This window comes from Hypoxylon trugodes (genome assembly GCF_022578975.1).
Source record: "Hypoxylon trugodes strain CBS 135444 unplaced genomic scaffold F4822scaffold_5, whole genome shotgun sequence".
In the NCBI taxonomy this organism is placed as follows: domain Eukaryota; kingdom Fungi; phylum Ascomycota; class Sordariomycetes; order Xylariales; family Hypoxylaceae; genus Hypoxylon; species Hypoxylon trugodes.
Genome location: NW_026250020.1, coordinates 1,740,522 through 1,761,808, shown reverse-complemented (window position 1 = coordinate 1,761,808; position 21,287 = coordinate 1,740,522). Strand labels below are relative to the sequence as shown.

The 21,287-nt window shown below is 48.1% G+C and overlaps 8 protein-coding genes across 8 annotated transcripts; 6 read left to right on the top strand and 2 right to left on the bottom strand.

Annotated features, from left to right (window-relative positions):
- Positions 1-1,158: 1,158 nt before the first annotated feature.
- Positions 1,159-4,970, top strand: F4822DRAFT_403575 (uncharacterized protein). Its single transcript, XM_051458133.1, has 2 exons — positions 1,159-1,530; positions 1,608-4,970. Exon 2 carries the CDS (start codon positions 1,680-1,682, stop codon positions 4,749-4,751), a length of 3,072 nt encoding a protein of 1,023 aa, XP_051314468.1. The 5' UTR covers positions 1,159-1,530; positions 1,608-1,679; the 3' UTR covers positions 4,752-4,970.
- A 199-nt stretch (positions 4,971-5,169) lies between these two features.
- Positions 5,170-7,755, top strand: F4822DRAFT_403572 (uncharacterized protein). Its single transcript, XM_051458132.1, has 2 exons — positions 5,170-6,329; positions 6,379-7,755. The coding sequence occupies exons 1-2, from the start codon at positions 5,346-5,348 to the stop codon at positions 7,456-7,458; spliced, it is 2,064 nt and encodes a 687-aa protein (XP_051314467.1). The 5' UTR covers positions 5,170-5,345; the 3' UTR covers positions 7,459-7,755.
- A 270-nt stretch (positions 7,756-8,025) lies between these two features.
- F4822DRAFT_443533 (uncharacterized protein) lies at positions 8,026-10,748 on the top strand (the record flags this gene model as incomplete). Its single annotated transcript, XM_051463127.1, has 6 exons — positions 8,026-8,219; positions 8,278-8,313; positions 8,378-9,056; positions 9,108-9,371; positions 9,411-10,107; positions 10,191-10,748. The coding sequence occupies 6 exons, from the start codon at positions 8,026-8,028 to the stop codon at positions 10,622-10,624; spliced, it is 2,304 nt and encodes a 767-aa protein (XP_051314466.1). The 3' UTR covers positions 10,625-10,748.
- Positions 10,749-10,756: 8 nt separating this feature from the next.
- F4822DRAFT_403568 (uncharacterized protein) lies at positions 10,757-12,129 on the top strand. The gene has a single exon (XM_051458131.1). It carries the CDS (start codon positions 10,924-10,926, stop codon positions 11,845-11,847), a length of 924 nt encoding a protein of 307 aa, XP_051314465.1. The 5' UTR covers positions 10,757-10,923; the 3' UTR covers positions 11,848-12,129.
- Positions 12,130-12,131: 2 nt separating this feature from the next.
- Positions 12,132-12,913, top strand: F4822DRAFT_253398 (uncharacterized protein). Its single transcript, XM_051454480.1, has one exon. It carries the CDS (start codon positions 12,338-12,340, stop codon positions 12,686-12,688), a length of 351 nt encoding a protein of 116 aa, XP_051314464.1. The 5' UTR covers positions 12,132-12,337; the 3' UTR covers positions 12,689-12,913.
- A 1,637-nt stretch (positions 12,914-14,550) lies between these two features.
- On the top strand, positions 14,551-16,445 carry F4822DRAFT_403564 (3-oxo-5-alpha-steroid 4-dehydrogenase-domain-containing protein). The gene is made up of 2 exons (XM_051458130.1): positions 14,551-15,434; positions 15,502-16,445. Exons 1-2 carry the CDS (start codon positions 15,179-15,181, stop codon positions 16,206-16,208), a joined length of 963 nt encoding a protein of 320 aa, XP_051314463.1. The 5' UTR covers positions 14,551-15,178; the 3' UTR covers positions 16,209-16,445.
- A 2-nt stretch (positions 16,446-16,447) lies between these two features.
- Positions 16,448-17,970, bottom strand: F4822DRAFT_253409 (uncharacterized protein). Its single transcript, XM_051454481.1, has one exon. The coding sequence runs from the start codon at positions 17,810-17,812 to the stop codon at positions 16,688-16,690; it is 1,125 nt and encodes a 374-aa protein (XP_051314462.1). The 5' UTR covers positions 17,813-17,970; the 3' UTR covers positions 16,448-16,687.
- On the bottom strand, positions 17,971-19,826 carry F4822DRAFT_253328 (ATP-dependent DNA helicase). The gene is made up of 2 exons (XM_051454479.1): positions 19,474-19,826; positions 17,971-19,373 (listed from the first exon to the last, which is right to left on the bottom strand). The coding sequence occupies exons 1-2, from the start codon at positions 19,676-19,678 to the stop codon at positions 18,130-18,132; spliced, it is 1,449 nt and encodes a 482-aa protein (XP_051314461.1). The 5' UTR covers positions 19,679-19,826; the 3' UTR covers positions 17,971-18,129.
- Between the last annotated feature and the right edge of the window lie 1,461 nt (positions 19,827-21,287).

Genomic DNA, 21,287 nt, shown 5'->3' with positions numbered 1-21,287 from the left:
TCCCATGCATTTATTTGAGTTCGACGGCGATGATCCGAATTGGAATAATCGGGTGCCATTATCTTATAGCATCGTATTATTCTACTTGGTCTATCCTTGTTTCTTCAATATTGGTAACCCATCATGCAAAGTTTCCGCTAATAATCAAGATACATATGGCAGTTACGATGTATCTTACCTTTAGTTGACGATGGAGTGATGATAACTTGCATAAAGTTACGGCTTACATAGCGCTTGCATGAATTAGCACTGGCATCAATCCAATTTAGCTAATACCACCTGGGCACTTTGACCTTTTCCGAGTAACAGACCTAATCTCCCTTGCTTTCATGCATTTAGTTTTCGTAATTGACAGCTGGAGCTTGTAACAAGCCCCTTATTCTCGCAGGAACATCAATAATGTTCGAGGGGGGTCGTATTATTCAACATACTACGTAAATGTTATCCATCGGTTAAGGCACCTCAGAGCAATTAGGTGGAGTAGCTCATTTGCATAATGAGTGCTTAGACGCGCGGGAAGTTAGACTGGGCCACATAGCGCCCCTTTCCTTTCCCTCAAGTCGACATTTTCATATTGTATTTACTTATTTGGGTTAGGAATCTTCTTATTTGCGGATATTATATTTCGTTAGGTAGAAAGCGTGCTCCATTCACATGTGCTATAATTTATACAAGAGAGATCACGTATGCTGCATCACCAGAAATAATACCTATCACCTATAGAAATGCGATCTATATTATTCCTTCGGTTGACGGCCTCGATCCTTATGACATCAACTAGCTTATCACTATCGCAACCTACAGTCTATCATGAGTTATCTTCGAGGCCAAGCACGTGCGCTATCTAGATCGTGTGTAATGTTCACATGAGAGATAGAGCAGGGTATCGATGTCATTTGTATAAATTAGAGGTCAATTGTAGCTGAATATTGGGATGTGCCTAAGAGAGTACTTGCGGTGCTAGTGTGGAATAGACAATAGCTATTGCTTAGATTGTCCCTTCCGTACAATACGAGTTGACTGCAGATGATGTATCTACGCCGTTAGGTGGGAGGTTAGGCTGGTTCGAACGTTATGTTGTGGGTGTCAACATGGTTATTCTGAGTTTAATTAGAGAATACATTGTCCCGTAGGAATAATAGTGATAGGAAGAAGGAGCTTTCATGTCAGCTTTTAGGTTAGGCTAGGATGTATCTAAGTACCTAGATATGTTATCTTAATAGGATACCGCGGAAGGGCACGGACCACACACGCTAACACAATTGTTTGATCCCGCATTTCCACCTTGCAACCATCAATCTGGCAACATTCGCCGATCCATCAAACGAATCATACACCTACCATAGCCTACTGTCCGCGGATTACAGAATCTATGTGCTAATCACGTGATTCATTGCAACGACAAGGAACCCGTGAAAAATATTCATCGCGAATAGCCTCATCGAAAATAGACCTTAATCGTCGCCATTCCGCCATTAAAGTGGTCGGAATAGTCTTAATAGGCTTCTGCGATCACCCTGAACCATTTTAGTACGCGTCAAACTCGCTTTTTCCTGCCCGGAATGGCCCGAGGAGGGTCCTTTCAGGTATGCTGACCGTGACACTAGATCGTGGCGCCGATTCACCTCATACAGCGACGCGACGGTCCCCTCGACCACGGCCGAGGTGGATTCTGGGGCATGAATCGTAATCCGACTACATACACCCCTCTCGAAGCATTTGCTTTATTCCAAGAGCTCAACAAGAACTTCTCGAAAGGCCTTGTCATAGGCACCTTCGGTCACATCTCCGACACCCTCAAGAAAACACCTTTAATATACGAACAAGCCGAGTACGATGCCGACCGATTGAGTCCTGAATCTCTTCAGGGCTTTGCCCTACACCTGCTCCGGGAAGAGCGCAAGGAAGAGAAGAAGCCTGTCGAAGTTCCCGTAGAAAAGAACACCGCCACGTTGTCACCGAATTCTAGGAAGAGGAAACTTCAGAGTCCCCCACTGGTCAGTTATCAGGATGAACCGGATAAACTCTCAATTCTAGTAGACAAGCTCTACACAAGATTTCGCGATGGTCTTATCAGAGAAATCAGGGAGGACGAAAGGCGATTTGATGAGCTTCAACGTGAGCTTGCTGAAATCGAACGGGGCGAATGGGATGAAAGACTCAATCAAGAGCGGCGTGCGGACTCGACCAAGAACGGAGCACCGGCTGTCAACGAGACAGCACCTCCGAAGCCGGCAGGCCGAATAGCGCCATCGCAAACGCAAACGCAAACGCCAATACCGGCACCAACACCAGCGGTTGTGTCAGCGCCAGCACCAGTACCGACACCCACACCAACTCCAGTCCCAGTACCATCTAGAGCACCTGCTGCCGAGAGAAGAGTTGGACCACCTCAAACACCCCAGCCATTACAAGAGAGGAAACCTACACATCCGATTCCCTCGCCTTTACCCCCATCTACCCGACCCCCGAGCGAAACGCGTATTACCGCACCCGATAATAGGCCACAAGAACCAGCTCGACCGATAAGCGGCGCAACTCCCGTTCTTCAACATCCACAAACCGCTCATGGATACCCTGCGCGTCAACACTCAACTACACCACAGCCGCCTGTTACGGACGGCTTACAACGACCTGATGTTGCGCTGAAAGGCCGAAGTCCTGCCCCGGTACAATCCAACCAACCCCATACTCCCACTGCTACTCCTACGCCAGCTCCTGCTTTGAAATGGGAACCCCCATATCAACCTCCCCATCAACCCTCGCCTCAACCTTCTCCGCAGCTCTCGCATCTACCTCCTCACCAGTCTCCGCATCAACAACATCCTCCGCCGCAACCACCGATACAACACCAACCACCTCATCAAACACCTATCCCATCACCTCGCCCTCCTTACGGCACGGGGGTGGCCAGGCCTCCAACATATCCTTCTCAACCTCAAACCGTACCTCCTCAGTTACCCCAAAATTACGCCAGTGGAAGGCAAACCCCCGGACAATATCATCCTCCACAACATCGCCCTTCAGTACAAACCTCCGCGCCAGCATCTCCTTCAGTACTTTTACCACCACAGAGTACTGGTCAAATACCACCGTCCCTCCAATCTTTGCCATTAAATACGGCTCCAGATGGTACAGGGCAGCAAGCACACCAGCGGCGTCCAGCTTCTGTTCCTATAGCCAGCTCTCCAGGACCTAGTGCAGGACCCAGCGCAGGACCTAGTCCCTATCCTCAACATCAAGGCCAACATGCGCCGACTCAAACACCCATCCGACCGCCAATTACAATACCAACTACGCACTCAGCCGCGAGCCCGTCAAAGCCGCCTTTGCCGTCAACGCAATGGGGACAGACACCTGGCTCTGGTCGGTCTCACATCTCCGAGACTCCTATTCCAGCCCCATCAGCGCCTCAGCAAAGCCAGGCGCAACCAGCTTCGAGGTTGTATAATTCACCATACAATCAACAAGTCCAGCCAACTGGTGCTAGCGATCCCATTCAGCGCCCCCGGGTGCCTCCCTTACAGACCCCGGCCTCTATGCCCCCTCAACTTATGCGCCCATCTTCAGCGATTCAACCACAAACACCACTGGCAGTTTCGCCTCATATTATAAGGGGTCATGGTACTAAGTGGACGTCAACACCAACACCTGCGACGCCGCGAATGGAGGATGTAACTAGTTATTTTGAGACCCAAAGTCCGGTTTTCGAACCTATTAGTCCACCTCCCCAGACAGCCCAATTACCAAAAACCTCGCCTGAAAGCAATGGCAAGAAGGATGTACGAAAACCCGCACAGAAGACCGATGGAGTAGCTAGTCGGCCTCGTGGTCGGCCACCTCGCGCTTCTCAGAAGACAAGTCCTTTAGCACTCTCGGAAGAAACACCAGCGGAACCGGATCTCTTGGGGAGCAACATTAAGAATGAAGAGGCAACTCCTCGGGCTCTTGAAGATATCGGTGATGCGGCTACAGCGGACGAGAGTGTACCTAGCCAGGTCACATCCGGGCCGAGCCAGCCGTCTAACAAGCGGAAGCGCCAAGAAAGCCCTCCAAATCGGGCACCGCCGACTCCAGCTAGTCACGTTCTATGGACACGCTCGTTCAACAAAATTAGCCAATCCGCGTTGGATCAAATTATCAGCCACCGCCACGCCAATATGTTTGCGCATCCTGTGAAGCCAAAGACGGCTCCCGGTTACTTCGAAATCGTGCTTCGGCCTCAAGACCTCAAGGGTATACAGAAGGCTATTACGGCAGGATCCAAAGCAGCGGCAGCAGCGGTAGCAACAATGGCTGATGTTGATCCGAGCGCTACGAACGTCTGGATACCGATATCAGTGGATCTCGTGCCACCGCGAGGTATAATAAACATCGCGCAGCTGGAAAGAGAGTTGGTTCATATGTTTGCGAATGCTATCATGTACAACCCGGATCCTTACCGTGGCTTTGGGCCTTCATTCTTAAGAGCAAACAGACTCTCTAGTGTGGAAGGCGACGGAGAAGACTACCGAGGCTACGAAGTAGATGAGAACGGGGTTGTCAAAGATACTCGTAGCATGTTCAGTGAGGTTGAGAAGCTGCTGAGTGACTTACGCAATGAAGTAGAGCGAAACGCACCTCCGCCGACAGGAGTTCCACCATCAGCCAGCCGTAGCATGAGCGTGGCAGGTGGCGAGACGAACACGGCTGATGACGATGTGGATGAGCTAGCAGGAGATGGTAATAAGAGAAGAAGGATCAGGGGCTAGCAGCCCGACATTGCAGTTTAAGAAAGCCACACTTTAGATGGCGTTAGTAATTCGGCTGTCCTACGGCCTACATTTTGGGGCATCGGCCCCATTCGATTGTATACTCTTTGCGAAGCAGAATAAATACCAAACATGACCCTAAGATCCTACTGTGGTCTTAGTCGTCAATTAAGCAGTATATACTTTTTTATGATATCTTATTGAAGTGATGTATCTGGGCCGCAATCTGTTGTATGAGTACTTAAGTACTTTAGTAATATAAATAAAACCTTACATGCCGTAGGTGTGGTTACACAGTGAGATCACAGTGTTGCCAATGCTATTAGCACGCGGTGTTGACCCCACATCCGTAAATTCTTACTAAGCATGTGCTGTACGACACACATCGAACTCACCGGGTACATACCCAGGTACATGTATGCCGTCATTGGGTTCAAACTCAAACTTTACGGCGAAAATACACTTTAAGTTTTCATCTCTTTTAATAAGACGACCCATAATTAAAATATTTACTTTATAGAAATATTTGATGGGGTTTTTTACGATATCTCCATAATACTACGATAAGACGCGTTCCGACGCGTCTAGTGGATCATGGTGCCTCGCCGGGTAATTGCCGACTCCGACGATGAAGATGACGGCGATAATCTGAATGCGTTGAGTCCCGCCAGAGAAGAAACGGGGGTTCCGGAGGTAGAGCCGTTGAGTCCGCAACATAGGCCATCGAGCGACGCGAATAATCGGACGTCTGGTACTACGGACCAATCGTTCTTCGCTGGTGTGCATGATGAGCAGCAGAATAGGGCTGTCGACCAATCTAGGCTTATTGAGCAGATTGTGCGTCAGAGCCAGAAGGCGAGTGGGAGTAGTGGTGATGTGTCACTTCCGGCTCAGGGGAAACGGAAGAGGGTTGGTGCTTCTTCGGGCACGAATGTTACTTCGCCGGATGGGATGAGTAAACTGGGGAATCGAATGTCGCTTTTGAGTGATGATGCGACTAGTATTACGACGCCGAGGAAAAGCGCGCCTGGGGAGTGGGATGTGCCTAGTAGTGCCGAGGGTGTGTCTGCTCCGAGGAGTGCGAAGAGTTCGAAGGGGAAGAAGGAAAAGTCGTACGGAAAGAAAAGGCGAAATTCCAAAACTTTGGGAAGCTCTGCTACGGCTGAGATCTTCATGCGAGAAGGCCTTGCAGTGGAAGGGGCTACCCAGGAGTCACCCGCGCGTGATGGGATGTCTGCTGCAATTGATGAGGTTGAACAGTCCCCTCTGCCCGCGACAAAACGAAGGAGGCTCTCGATTCTTGGCCCCGCGATACAGGAGACCGAGGCTGTGACGAACTTTTACGTCCCCCAAGGCAACCTCACTACCATGCAAAGACTCGAGTATCAGCAGACTAGCGCGCCGCAAAATGGGTATTCTAACCTCTACGGGTCTATTGCCAATCAGAAATCAAGTGGGATGACTACTATTGCTTATTCAACACCGAGCAGATATGCTTCTTCATCAGGAGGGCCACTTCCGTGGGAAAGAGAATCTGCTCTTGAGTTCCAGGCTAATGGTAGTCCTGGTGTTATTAGCGTAAGTATATCTGCATAGCTGAATGTTCCGGAAACTAATAGAACTTTAGATTAATTCTTCTCCTGCTGCAATCGCGGCCGAGGACGAATACATTGAAGGAGGAACAACAGAGACGACATATATCGATACCCAAGAAGTGATATATGAGGACCAAGATCTTACCAAAGGCCACACAACGATGAGCCCATCCGGTAAAAAGCGGAAGCAGAGCCAGAAGAGCATGCAGGATGAAGAAGATGAGCTGGCGCGGATAAATTCTAGCGACCCAAAACCTTCTAATCGGCGTCGGGATAGCCATAAACGGAGGCGCCGCAATGATCAAATACCTAATTCACCTAATCCGCTTGAAGGCGGTGAGAATATTGAACTCATCCCTAATCCAGTTGAGGAGCTCCCAACAGAAGAGGTGCACCAAGCCGAAGAGCAGGCTCTTGAAATACCCTCGACGGAACCGCCACCCGCCCCCATTAGTGTGCCCGAACCCCCGCAAGAGGCGCAGCCGACTCCTCAACCAAAGAAGCGTGGACGAAAGAAAAAGCAGCCCGCAGCCGAACCAGTTACCGAAGTCGAACAGCCCATTGAAAACCAAATTCCTACTCAGGAGCGCGTTTCTACTACTAAGGATTCGGACGCGCAAGTTGAGCCAGGGAAGTCTAAGAAGAAAAGAGGTCGGCCTCGAAAGTCAGACCAGGCGAAATCCGAAACGGCTGCAGCTCCTGAACCTCAACCCGAGCCTGAGCCTGAGCCTCATTCTACGTCCAAGACCCGCGTAGAGGCCGCACCGGAGCAAGTCGAAGCAACCGAGAAGCCAAAGCCTAAGAAGCAGGCCCGGAAGCAAGAGGAAATAAGCGAGATAGCAGATGAGGATGAGACCGAAGATGCATCACCGTTGGAAGAAATTAGTAATAATTCTAGAACACCGTCGCGGGGATCTATATCAACCAAGGGTGTGTCTACGACACCCAATGCTGAATCATCAACCGATCAGAAGCTCCCACCTAAAACTCAGGAGAAGGGCAGCTCAACGCCGAAACCTACGCCCACGTCTTCACAACCCAAAGTGCCCTACCGGGTCGGTCTAAGCAAAAGGACGAGAATCACATCGCTGTTGAAATCCATCAAGAGGTAGAATAGAAAGCAATTCAACCTTACTATGATAAATGCGACGAGTACAATTATCTTTGGGATTACTACGGCTCTTGATATATAACTGATTAGGGCAGGGATACTCAGGCAGAAGTCAATAGAAAAAAATAAAATGATTATTCAAGTACTACGTATCCAAGGAAGCGTAGACTTCCTGATTTTAAGCTCTATACGACACCAAAAGCACAATAATTATTTCTCATACGTCTGCCTAGGTACGTGCACGATGGCTACCCAAGGCAGACTGTAATTGGATAGTAAGGATTGGGGCGCATGGGGTCCGTATATGAAGGCTCTGACCGTCTGCGGGGAGAAACAAGGCTGTGCTAAAGATACTAGAATATTCATTTGCCCGATTCTTTTCCCTCCTTCCATTCTCTTCCTCAAAGCGGGCACGACATAGCTGTCGACGATATGGATCCGTTCGCGGCAATTGGGCTCGCGGGCAACACCATCACTTTCCTAGACTTTGGCTATAAGTTAATTTCCACGGCAAAGGACATATGACTCGGCTTCCGGGACCACTTCATCAAATGCCAATTTGGCTCTTATGACACAACAACTCCGACAACTTGCTGATAGCCTATTAGCAGCCAAGCCAGTTGCTTTTCTCTCAAAACAAGAGCACTCCCTATTTGAAGTCGCTGCCGGATGTCAGGACGTATCGGCTGAACTCACTGAGCTGCTTGATGAACTAAAAGCCAAAAACTCGAAATCCAAGCGACATCTTACTGGCTACCATACGTACTCGGTGGAAGACGAGTCAAAAGGCTGAGCTGGAGGTGAAATTGGACCATTACAGGCAACAGCTAAGCCTAGAGCTCCTAAACTCATTCAAGTAAGACACATTACTCTACGCATCCTGTCGAGTCTTAGAAATTTCTAACTCGAATTTATCGTAGATCCGAATCGCTAAAACGGCTCGATAGGCTTATCGTACACGGTCAAGCCAGCGGAGACGACTTACGGTCACTTAACAGGAACCTTGAATCTTTGCGTCTCGGTAGCAATGTTACGTGCCTTAGTCCAGAAGCGTTGGACCAGATACGATCGTTGCTTCGGCTTTCCGATGACGCTGTCCTCAAAGTTCGACAGGCTCGTATCATAGATGCTCTACGGTTTGAGTTGATGAACGAGAGATTTGAAGATATCGAGGAAGCGCATAAAAAAACATTCGACTGGATTTTCGAAAACACAGATACTCGTAGCGTCTCTATTGATAATGGTAAAGGAACCGATAACCCGAAACCGATGCGAAGAAGCAAACCCAGCCGAGTCGTGGTAGTCCATAATAGTCACCGTGCGAGCCAGAGCGTCTACCTAAAGACCGGGCGGGCTATCCCGATTCGGAGAACTCAACGGGTTATAACCAGGACGCCTCCTCGCAGCTACTACCCAACGCCGGGGTGGGTTTATGCCGGTTCAGAGCACTCGGATTATACCTATTCAGGGCGCTCGTATTATGCCGATTCAGAGTACGCGGGTTGTGCCCATTCAGAGTGCTCTATGTCAACCTCAGAGTACTCCTGTACGACCAGAGGTTTTACGCGTGCCATTGAAGACGTTGGCTCCGACGACGGTGTGAGCCTTGCGTCATTCGCGAACGATCCTCTACCGGACAATTAATTAAAGCCCTCACCGCCAACCGGAGATGTATCTGCGGAATTAGTTGAGGATCCACCACACATACCGTCGGCGATTGATGACGATACTGGCTATGATGAGGCCGAGGATGAACACAGTAGGAACGATGATGAGGTGGAAGCGCGCCATCAATTATGGGATAGACTATCCGAAGCTCGTGATAGCTTTATCGGTTGGTTGAAACATGGGTCTGGCATATTTTATATTTCGGGAAAGCCAGGGTCGGGCAAGTCAACCTTAATGAAGTACATCGTGAGGCACATACAAACTAAAATCTACTTGAATGCCTAGGCGGGCGGAAAGACACTCGCCTTGGGCAAATTCTTCTTCTGGAAGCCAGGTTCTCCTCTTCAAAAAAGCATCAACGGACTCATCCGAGCATTATTACACTGTCTCCTCTCAGAATGTGCCAGTTTGATCCCCCTCGTATTTCCGGCACAGTGGGAAGCATCTATACACAGAGAAAAAATCTATGTGGAGAATCATGAGTGCCAGCCGGCATTCGAAAGGCTTCTGAATGCCAAACAGACTTATGAAGGCTATAAATTCGCGTTCTTTTTAGATGGACTTGATGAATTCGAGGGGGATCACGCGAGTTTTCTTCGGAAGCTCCTTGCGTGGGCCAATGCAACACAGAACGTAAAGCTCTGTGTATCTAGTCGCGAATGGCCTATCTTTCAGAATGCTCTGAAAGACTGTCCTACTTTTCGCTTACAGGACCTCACAACTTCTGACATCAGGCGAGTCGGCGAGAACCGACTTCACGAAATGTGTCTTGACGCTTTAGCCAGCGACGATGATTATAGAAAACTGCATCTAAACGTAGACATAGTTAGTCATCTAATAGAAGAAATTGTTCAGGAATCAGATGGTGTCTTCTTATGGGTATTGCCTATTCTTCGCTACATCGAGAATGGGTTGGCGAATGGCGATCGGATGAGCGACATAATGAAAGTTATCTCGTCTCTTCCAACTGAGCTTGAACCTAGTAAGTAACCCTCTAAATCCACAGCGACTTGCCTACCAGTTTTATAAAGTGACCAGAAACAGTATTAACGTTTTCTATTATAGTGCTACAACAAATACTAGAACCTGTTCCACGTCATAACCAACTATTGGCCTATAGCATGCTCTCTCTAGCTCGTTGGTCTAGCCTATATGATATTCAAGTTTTTCTTACACAATATTCATTCCTCGAGGAATACACAGCGAACAGGGATTTTGCCATGGACCTACCCGTCAAATTTTTCACAGCAAAAGAGAATAGCGAGAGACTAGAAAGGGCTACGAAACGGGTGTATGGTGTATGCAAGGGGCTTATTGAATTACGCCGACCTCGCGACCGGTTCAAAGTTCTAGGAGGTGTGTTAGGAGATGTAGTTCACCTTATACATCGATCAGTCGCAGAGTTTCTAGAAAGCCAATTTTTCCAACAGAGAATCGCCATGTGTTGGCCGGCCTCGATCCCTTTGACGCATATTGCCAAACATACCTGGCTCGACTAAAGAGCATCTCTCTACCTAGATGCTATTTCCAGCCTACTTACAACCAGTCATATGATGAATTAACTCTCTGGGAGCCCAATACGATGAATATCCGCAAGAACTTTCGTCAGATTTTTCACCACTCCTACAATCAATCATTGAAAGATGATATAGAGTTGATAGTTCTGCAGTATGTTGCAATACCCCAGCGTAGAGCTACTTCGCGCTTTTATGGATTCCTTGACGCTATTTACCGGGCATCTATCAACCTAAGAAGGTGTCTGGTCGGTAGATGCACGTTGAAATTTATTCATACGGACATGATACATTGTGACCCAGAAAATATCGTTGTGTTAGCGAGCGCCCAATTCGGCCTCTACGAGTACCTATCTTCCTTACTTCCAAGACAACCTGTGGGGCCCGAGTTAATAAGCTGCTACATTTCTGCGTGGCTAAAGGATATATCAATTCAAGATTCCGGAATAGGGTCGCTAGACGTATGGAAACGAGAGTTCAAAACCCTCGAAGTTCTTTTCAGCCATGACACTTCGTCTCACTACGGGACAGCCCTTGACTGGGGGCCTGCATTTCATGCTATGCTCCAATCATGGTGTATTCATAATCCACCACAATTGGCAGTCATCGCATTCTTGCTATTTTACGGTGCAAATCCAAGATTCACTGTTGAGTTGAGCGAGATGGAAAATGGGTCCCCACTACGTGGGAATTTTTACAAGTCTCACTTCAATTCGGGATTTTTAGCGCCTGAGTCAAGACGTGTAGCGGAGGATATACATTTCAGAAAACTAGATAACGATGTATACGTTGTGCCTGCTAGAGGGCAAATCTCCCGTGTTAATCGTCGCAGCAATACTATCGGCCTAGTGGATTTGGCTTCATTCTGGTTCTCAGATCAGAGCCATATCTTAAAACCAGTCATAAACTGGATTATGAAGCTGGCTGCACCCGTCGAACCGCGTCATCGTTCGCGACTCCAAGATAAATTCGAGAATCTTCGGCCATTATTCGATCCATATCATCCGGACTTCGTTGGCTGGGGCTTAGGCCATGAAAATAGGTCCAATGTCATTCTGTGGAAGAGGTACAATAGACCACCCGAAGCAACGATGGAAGTGGTAAGGACTCCACGGGAACTCACGGGAGACGAGAGAGCACGGAAATATAGAGCTATACGATTGCGACAACCATATGGACGACCCCAGATATTCCACGACCAGCCATGATAGATATGTGCGTGAATCGATGCGGCACTATTAAGCGTAGTTTGGTGTTTTACCAACATAGACGCAGCGATGATATTAGGTCGCTTGCTTACCTAGGTACCCATTGGATTAATAAATAGCCCTTTCGCAGGTTACATCAATCCTATTAAGGCTTTAGGTACTCTGGAGAACCCTTCATCATGTTTGCTAGAGGGAAGGGAACCCTACATCCCATCTTGTGCAAAACGACACAAGTCACTCACCTCCCATTATTAGACCGAATGTGATTCAGAGTAAAAACAATATCACTAAAAATATTGCAGAAGTTCAAAAATATGCTATCATTCGCATTCGTAATCATATAATACCTATCCATGCTACCGAGTCCTGTTCCCATTCAGTCTTTTCCATAAATACCTTACCCATACCATTGTACAACGCCATAGCCTAAAAACACGTCGACCCAAACTCACCAGTAGCCCGACAAGAAACCAAGCGAGACTTTACCAAAATGCCTCCCACACTATCTACCCCCGTAGTCGTAGCGACCGCCATTATCATCATAGTATTCACCAGCCTCGTCAAGCTCATCCTAGCCTTCCTCTTCGAAGTGGCAAACAACATAGTCTTCGCCTCCTTCAACAACTTCTTCGGCGGCATCCCACCATTCCTTTCCCACCTATTCGCCATCGTCGATCTAGTCACATTATGCGCCATTGAAATTTCTGATTTGCTGGCCGTTGTTACATGGTCCACCCTCCCTTGGGTCCTCGCTTATTTCGTCATCCGAGACATTGTGCGATACTGGGATATCTTGAAGGGTCTGTGGACTTCCGGAAAGGTTTCGGAGTCGGAGAAATAGAGCGGACCTTCTGTTGAGGATGTTAAGGCGGACATACTCGGGAAGTAAAAGTCCGTTCCCCGATGTTTGTGTATAACGGCGGCGTTTTTGGGCATTGTCTTGATGACGCGGGGGCTAATTTGGCGCAGGATATGAGAACGGGATGGAAAGCCTAGGGTGCGAAACGCCGAGACATGCATATTAATACAGTTCGTATTCGCACAGTATCCTCATCCAAGATAGAAAATTGTGTAACACGCCCTTTTTACTGAGTCGTACTAATTCTAAATGGAGGTCCATTAGACCAACCAAAGATCACCTGTGATCGTTCCACAAAAATGGGCGAGCCGCTCCTGTGTTCATAAATGCACCAGGGAACCTCGAAAAGGAAAATCATCATTCATGGATGGCTGGTAGGTAATTGTAGCCATGATACATTATAGTCGTGGTGGATGTTCTCGTATGCCCTCACTAAGGCGCCGGGGTAAATTTGAGTCGCTATGATTTTCTTGGGTATTAGAAAATGATCCCGACATGCCAGGCGAGGTAGTCCCGACCCTTCCCCGTTCCTGTAGTCGGAAGTTCATAAGCCATCTCACGTGCATTCCGAGAACACCCATAGTGCTTCGGATTTCCGTGAGCTGGTCTTTGATTAACGAGCTCTCGTTGAAGAGCATCATTGAATGTCGGCCTTCAACTTCATTGAGCGCGGAAGATAGTCGCTCAACTTTGGATTCCATAGTTTCGAATAGGGATAAGAAATATTGATCTCGTGACTCGTAGGGTGCTCTCTCTTCATGGGCTGGCGCTGTTTCCGGTAAGGTAATATCCGATATAGGGTCGGGCGAACTCGCGGCAGGCATAGGAAACCCGCGAGCCTCGAGGAATTTGATTCGTCTATCTTTCAATCTGTCTTTCTCCTGCAAACCAGCAAGCTCAGCTCGCAATTCTGCAAGCTGCTCGCCTACTGGCCCAACAACCCGGTATGCGCATATCAAGGTATGCTCATCTAGCTGCTTGCGCTTCACTTCTTGTATGCAGCCGAAGGGCGCAAACTTGCAAGGAGTCTGTGCCTCGGGGCATTCCTTCAAGTGTTCATCTTTCTTATGCCGCACGTATTCAGCCTTGCATAGCGCACATTCTGTTTTTCGATTCGGGCATTCGGTGTTCTGGTGTTCTTCTAGATCCGCCTTTTGCTTCACTTTCTCACAATATTCACATTTTACTTCGTAGTGGAGACATCCCTTATTGACATCCTTCCTCACTACTGTCTCATCGCAGGCAGGGCGAGGACAAGGTACAAGTGTTTTATCACAATATCGAGCGACGTGGTTTTCGACTAGTGATCGGGTGACTATAAGATCGCATCCGCGTGGGCTATTCGGACATCTAACGTTTAAGTTATCCAGTTGGTTGTGGATAATCTTAGGTGCTGGTCGTGTTCCGGAAACAAGCCGCAATGGAAGTCGATCGACCGGACAAACGGGATTTAGGGCGTGAGCTTGGACAATGCATTTATGGCAGAAGACGTGGTCACATGTCGTAATTACGGGGGATACGAAAGGCACTCGACAAATTGGACATATGAGGTTCTCGTCAACGTTGCCTTCGTACTCGAGAGCTCGGAGATCTAGGGCGTTGGCGGGAGACTCGTTGCCCATTAATGGCCGGAGAGCGAGGGTGGCGGTAGTAGCTCCTACTAGCCCTTCTTCCGGAGTATTGGGCGGAGGCATATTGGAGCACGGTACGTTTTCATAGGGATCGTGGAGGTATTTATTGTCAATTATTCTTAAATACTAGTATATAAAAAAGAGGAAAGACTTAAGTTGGTTAAACTTGTTATAAGTGAAGGAAGGTGAAGTAAGGTAAGGTGTTGGAGCTGTCGAACGATGAGGTTGGTGTTACTTGGAGGGGCTCTAACTCATAAATACATACATCATAAATAGAATAGTGCTAGTATAATCACGTAATCGAGGCGCTATCTAAGCTTCGAACGGACAATTGGAAGCTGTGTCCACTGCCTCGGTACTACGCTTGGGGTATTGCGTAGTAGGTACCTGGATCGAATGGCCCTTCCAGAAGGATGGCCAACATCAATTATTCGTCATTTTCAGGGGTAGCTACTTTATTTTAAAAAAGATATTGTTGCCCTTCTCGTATGATACCTAGGTATATGACGTTCGAATTTCGGCAAATACAAAGGTACATCAATTAACTGTAACGTTCAGCGTTGTATTTGTAATCTTATCTATGGGGGAAGAAAAATAAATAAAATAAAAAAAAGTACCTACGACATCCAATCCATTAGCCTTCAAATAGTGTGTGTAGCTCAGCTCTAATGGAGCAATGCAGCTGGAGCCCCCCAACAAATTTCCCACAAATCTTCTAAACAGTTATTTACTTTCTTTACTTTCCCTACCATTCGTCTCTAACAAGATATATTGATTCTTGTTTCTATCCCCCCAATTGAGACGAACTTGGGTATAGGCCACAGTCAATCTGTTTGACGAGATGGCTGGCTTGACCCTAAAAGTCACCAATCGGTCTCGAAAGGGCCTCAAGGCGTTACCGACTACCATTGAGTTACCCAACGATGCCACCATCGAAGATGCGAAGAAGGCCGTTGCCCGCGCCGCCAAGGTATCCGATTACAATCGTATCGGTATCTTCGACCCTGTCTCCAACAAGACTTTCAAGGACAAGAAGTCCTTAGTCCGGGACCAGCCAGAGGTTATCAAGCGTGGAGAGCTACTCGTTAAGGACCTCGGTACGATATCATCCTCTCCCATATCCAACCACATAGATAGACAAACCAGACTAACAAACCACCAAAGGCCCTCAAATTAGCTGGAAACTCGTATACGCAACCGAATACATCGGACCCCTCCTCTTCCACCCCCTCTTCCTCGGCCTCCGTAACTACATCTACCCAGCCGTATACCCCCTCCTTAAAAACCACCTCCCCTATGCACGCGTCGACGGCGCCCTCTCCTACACGCAGCAAGTATCCTTCGCCATAACCATGGCACACTTCGCCAAGCGCGAGCTCGAAGTCTTGTTCCTGCACAAATTCTCCGTGAACACGATGCCCTTCGCGTACATATTCCGTAACTCATTCTACTACTGGGCGACCGCGGGTTTCCTCGCCGGTCTCGAGATCTACGCTCCCTTCTCGCTTGCTGCTTGGGCTGAGGAACCCACGTTGGTGACTTATATCGGTCTGGCGTTATTCGCGTTCGGCGAGTTGGCGAATTTCGATGTACACTATTACCTCACGCGCCTGCGCAAGCCCGGTGAGACCGCGCGGAAGATTCCCAAAGGCCACGGTTTCAGTATCGTCACGTGCCCGAATTACATGTTTGAAATCATCGCTTGGGTTGGTATCATCATGGTTACCCGCAGCCCGTCGATGTTGCTCTCGATTATTATCGGTTCATACTATATGTACACCTGGGGCCGAGGAAAAGAGAAGGCTTACCGCGAGCAGTTCGGTGACAAATACAAGAGGAAGCGGTACGTCATGCTTCCGGGTCTGCTATAGGTTATCCAGGCTTGAGGCTTACGACGGTGCATTTAATGAATGGGGGATAATGTTCTGCCATACATTAGGCATTATATGATTGCTTCTAGATATAAACAAAGCGAGTACACGAGATTAGAGACATGAAAGAAAAAAAGACTTAGAAGGATTTAAGGCAGTATACGAATAATGGTGTCCGATACATTCGGTCAGAATCTAGGTACTTAGTATACTGTCAAATGCTAATCATAAACACATTAAAGTCCATCTATGCTCGAATATCTACTTCGGAACCTAGTGCCTCTCCTAGGTGTCCCGACTCTTCATGATCTCATGAACAATTAATTATGTTATTAGAACAGTGGCATGCAAGCCAATCATCAAATGCGTTGCTGGAGAAGTCCGCCCACCCGACCATGACGCCCTAGCCGCCAAAAATCCATTAGCCAAAAGCCTCCTTAGCTTTGAACCATAACAATAATTCCTCCCAGGGATCAATTTCATTGTTGTTCTTCTGCTGGAAAAGGACTGGGGCTCTCATAGATTAAATCATCGTCGAAGTCATCCGGTAGGGGAATATCCGCCGGTTGAGTCGATCCAAAAGATACGGTCTCGGGTGTAGTATCAAACTCTATCCCGCTGTCCTCAGTTGCTGGCTCTTTGCCCTTGACCGAGCTCCCCTGAGACTCCGTCGCAGTCGCACCTAGCGACAAAGACTCTAGGGGTTCATGTAGCGATGTAGCCATAGCTTCGCTAATACTGGCGGAGACTTCTTTGTCCACGGTAACGTTCGTGCGTTCTTCTGCATAGGCAGCGCTTTTCGCACCGTCATTAACGGTTGCGTTTCCATTCGTGCCTAAGTGGTTCGTTCTCTTCGCATCATCGTCGCCCGTCACGCTCCCTCGACGACTCCCCACCCTGCTATCATCAGCGCTATAACTCCCAGACCAACTGCTCCTACTACACTCACTACAACTCTCATCGTCGCTCCCGCTGCCCTCCCTTACTAAGCGCATCGTTTCTTCCAGGACTAAGAAGTCCCTTTCCAAGACCTCAGCCCAGTTCTGTACGTTGCCTAGCTCCTTGATCTTACGTTCTGTATCGCGAGCGAGTTTCTCGAGCTTATCGTTTTCTTTGCGCAACCCTTCGGTCCCCTTTATTACGTCTTTCTCTTGCTTAGCTAGTGCAGCAGCGTTCGAGTGGAGGAGTGAGGCGCGCGATTGTAGTTCGGAGTCTAGCATATTCGACATGGAGGCTACAAGGGCCGCTCGTGCTTCATCAATATGCAGCTGCGTCGCACGGGAGGGTAGTGTCGGATTTAGATCCATCGTGACGTGAGGCTGGGCCCCGGCGGCGCCAGACGCTGCTGCGGTTGTAGTGGTAGGAGGCGACGTGGTGCTTCGGGATGCTGATGCGGAGCTGGATGGTTGTAGACGTGTGGATTGAAAAGATGGCGAGAAGTGCGGTGAGCCCACGTTGTTGGATGGGCCAGCTGCATTATTCGGAGCTGGGACTGGAGCGGAAACTGAAGTTGACGGGACGGCGTTCCGGACTTCAGGGACCGACGAGTTAGATGATGCAGCATGCACCGATGTTTTCGGAGAAGATGTTGCCGGGGCCGACATTCTGAGGTAGCGCTCGTCGGAGACTTAAGTTGTGCCTTGGCAGCGGCTGAGCGCAGAATTGTAACGCTGTAGGATAATTCTTGAAAAGAACTGGATGTAAATATTCGGATAAGGAGGAGCTTTGCTTAAGAGCTGCGGGTGGGTTGTTAAACGTTATGCGGGGTCTGGCCTCAGCCGATTGGAGGGATGGCCATCGGATGCAGGATGACCTGCCTTAGGTGCCATCAGTATCCGTATATCGGTTCGCTATTCCGTCAGACACCAACACAGATACTACATAAATCGGTCCTGTTCTACCAACCACGATTCTTCATAACTCATTCATCCCAATCGACTTCATACAGACCTTCCTCTCTTTGAGTGCTGACCCATTCCTCGCTTGCTAGACCTCTTAGGAAACGTCGCTGGAGATCTGCGCTATTTTTATGCCAATCACAAGCATAGTCGCAATCCGGCGTGATATTCTCTCCAAAGTAGTTGCATATGAGCTTATGACGACAGGCATTTATGCTCTCGCAGTATTCGGCCAGTGCCTGTAAGCTCCTAGCGCGCGCCTCGAAACTAGAACCCGAACCCGCATTCATTCGATCTCGTACAATCAAACTACTAACCCGGTCTCTATCTTCTCGGCTGTAATAGAGAAAACAGTATGCTGCATTCCCGTCACGTCCGGCTCGTCCAGCTTCCTGGTAGTACCCCTCGAAGGATTTAGGTAATCGCCAATGCACGACAAAGCGGACGTTGTTCTTATCGATGCCCATACCGAACGCTGTCGTAGCTACAATAATATCATATCCGGGTTCATTCGAAACCCAGTTAGCAAGAGTTCGCTCTTTGGTCTCCTTGGATAGCTTGGCATGAAATGGCTGTGCTCCAATTCCTTCTTGCCTGAGCTGTGCCGCGAGGCTTTCGCATTCGTCCCGTGATATGGTATAAATAATACCTGGAATATTTTCAACTCGCTCACCTAATGCAGTAAGCTCGCTTTTCCGCGATTCCTTTGCCCGGCGTTCATATACGCTACGAATCCACCCGAGAAAGTCTTCCAATCGTTGATCATCCTCATCACGTGTAAAACGAATCTCGAAATGGAGATTTGGTCGGTGAGCTGTCATCGTAAAGGATTTCAATCTTTCCGGGCTTGCATCTAAACCAAGAGTGGTAAGTACGTCATTGCGCACTTGACTGTTTGCTGTCGCTGTCAAGCACATGATAGGCACATCCGGAAAGGACTCGCGGAACCAGGCTAGTCTTTTGAAATCTTTACGGAAGTCGTGGCCCCATTCTGAAATACAATGGGCTTCATCAATAGCAATACGTGCAAGTTCCCGCTGTTCGTAAACTACTCTCAACCTATCCCGAAAGCGGTCTTGGGCACAAAGCTCCGGGGTCACATAGAGTAGCCTAGTCCGCGGGTGGCCAGTTTTGAGGTCGCCCATAATGCGGTCCTTTTCTGCTAGAGGTGTATTGCTATTGAGCGAGCTAGCGTTGATATCGGCAGCCCGGAGAGCTTCTACCTGATTTATCATAAGGCTCAATAATGGCGAGACGACGATAGTGACTATAATTCGACGTAAGTAGATGGTACACTAACGTAAGTGTGGAGACACAAGATTGAAGAAATAAGGATCAGGAAAAAGGGATGAATATGGGGAACGCACTGCCCTGATCTACAACGGCCGGAAGTTGGAAGCACAAACTCTTTCCAAACGAGGTTGCTGCCTGAACGAAAACATCATTGCCGTCTAGTGCAGCTTGTATAATTTCTCGTTGGTACGGACGAAAACCAGGTTTGTTAAACTGGCGGCGTAGGGTAAAGTCGAGGTCCGGGAAAATGAATGAATTGGACCTGACTAAGGCTGGCATCTTGAACTAGCTACCTAGTAAGGTAGCAGCAGTATAAGTTTCCAGAAGACTTCCACGTGTGCTGTCGAGTAATAAATTTCCGTATTAGTTCTCAACGGACCGATATCGAGCCTTCTAATTCTTCGGACGGAATGAACTCCTACCCGCTCCACAATTGAATCACCGAGGAGATAGCTGGAGTGTGTGTGGGTATGTGTATGAATCAAACATCTCCATCGAATGTAGTGTTTGAAGATTTCTAGAAGGTTGTTCCTGAGATGATCCTTCCCGTATCTCCTTAATTCATACGGAAACCGTCAAAAGTATTGCATGTCAAAATAAAGGGAAGCTACCTTAGATTCGGTCAGCTTTAGCTAAACTCAATTTCAAAGTCAATTCCGGGGTTGCACAACAGGATGAAGCAGACTAAAGTGAAAACTAGACCCATACCTTGCCCAAGTAGGCAGTTATGAGTTGCCTAGATATGTAAGAAGGATCGATGCAGCTACTTCGCTTCCAGCTGAAGCTACTAAACTTTGTTTGGGGCTCTTTCACATCCTTCACCGTCGCGACTTTGTAAATTACATTATCATCTAATTGCCTAATCGCGTTGGATCTCCACTGTCGCGTGGGAACATGGAACGTGCCTTGCATCTTTGGCAACAGACTGATTGGGTCATATGGGCAATAGCCAGGTAGAGATCCGTGCACAGGCGACGATTTAGTTAGTTTAGTTGGAACATACCCTGGCGCTCCTGCCTGCTGGGCAGCTGGCGCCACAGCTGTAAGGTACCAAGTACCACAAATTTCTGTCGGGTCATAAGGATTTCCAGATTTATTCTTCTTTATGCTAGTAAACATAGAATTTTTTGTGATATACAAACAATATGATACTTTCAAAGTATACGTCAACAAATAATTCTTTGGATGAAATGAAAAAAGATGTTCATAAGTGAATTAATCTTATGGAAATCCACTCCCTCATCACAATTCGTAAGTGCAGGTAGGAGAAACCCCGGCGGCTGGCAACCTTCCTCTCGAGCCTCTCTGGTGCACTGAAGAACACGGACAGGGGGAAGGGGGAAGGCTCCAAGCGTCGAACCCCACCTTTTTCTGATTCGCTCACGCCTGGATCTCCCCCTTTCTAGTGCTACCACACTCTACACACTCCCCCCAATTGAATTCGTTGTTCCTACTGTTCTTGTGCTACACACCCATCGTGTCACTATCGAGCCCCCTTCTTTTGAAGTAGCGCCTCTACCACCTACCATCATTGACTGACAAAGAAACCCCTTCCCTCCAACTGGTGCCCAAATCTCGACCCCTTGTGTCTTTCCTTTAGGTTGCGCCGCACAGTACAGCTCGCCTGGCCCCCCTAATGACCAACCTGAAAGAGCTCCAAGAAACAAGGGGTTGCATACGAATTTCTGCACGATTCAACGACATCAGTGCCTCACCCTTTCGGCTAGAACGTGTTTCAACTTTTGATTCTTCCACAAATCTACGCCAAGAGTATCAGTTGAAACGCTTCTCACTGTACTTTTCTCCTCCTACTCGATCCCATGCCTTCAAAAGTTCGTGATTGAAATCCAAGAACCTGGATTGATTCCATTTTCGAGTTTCGCTTCCC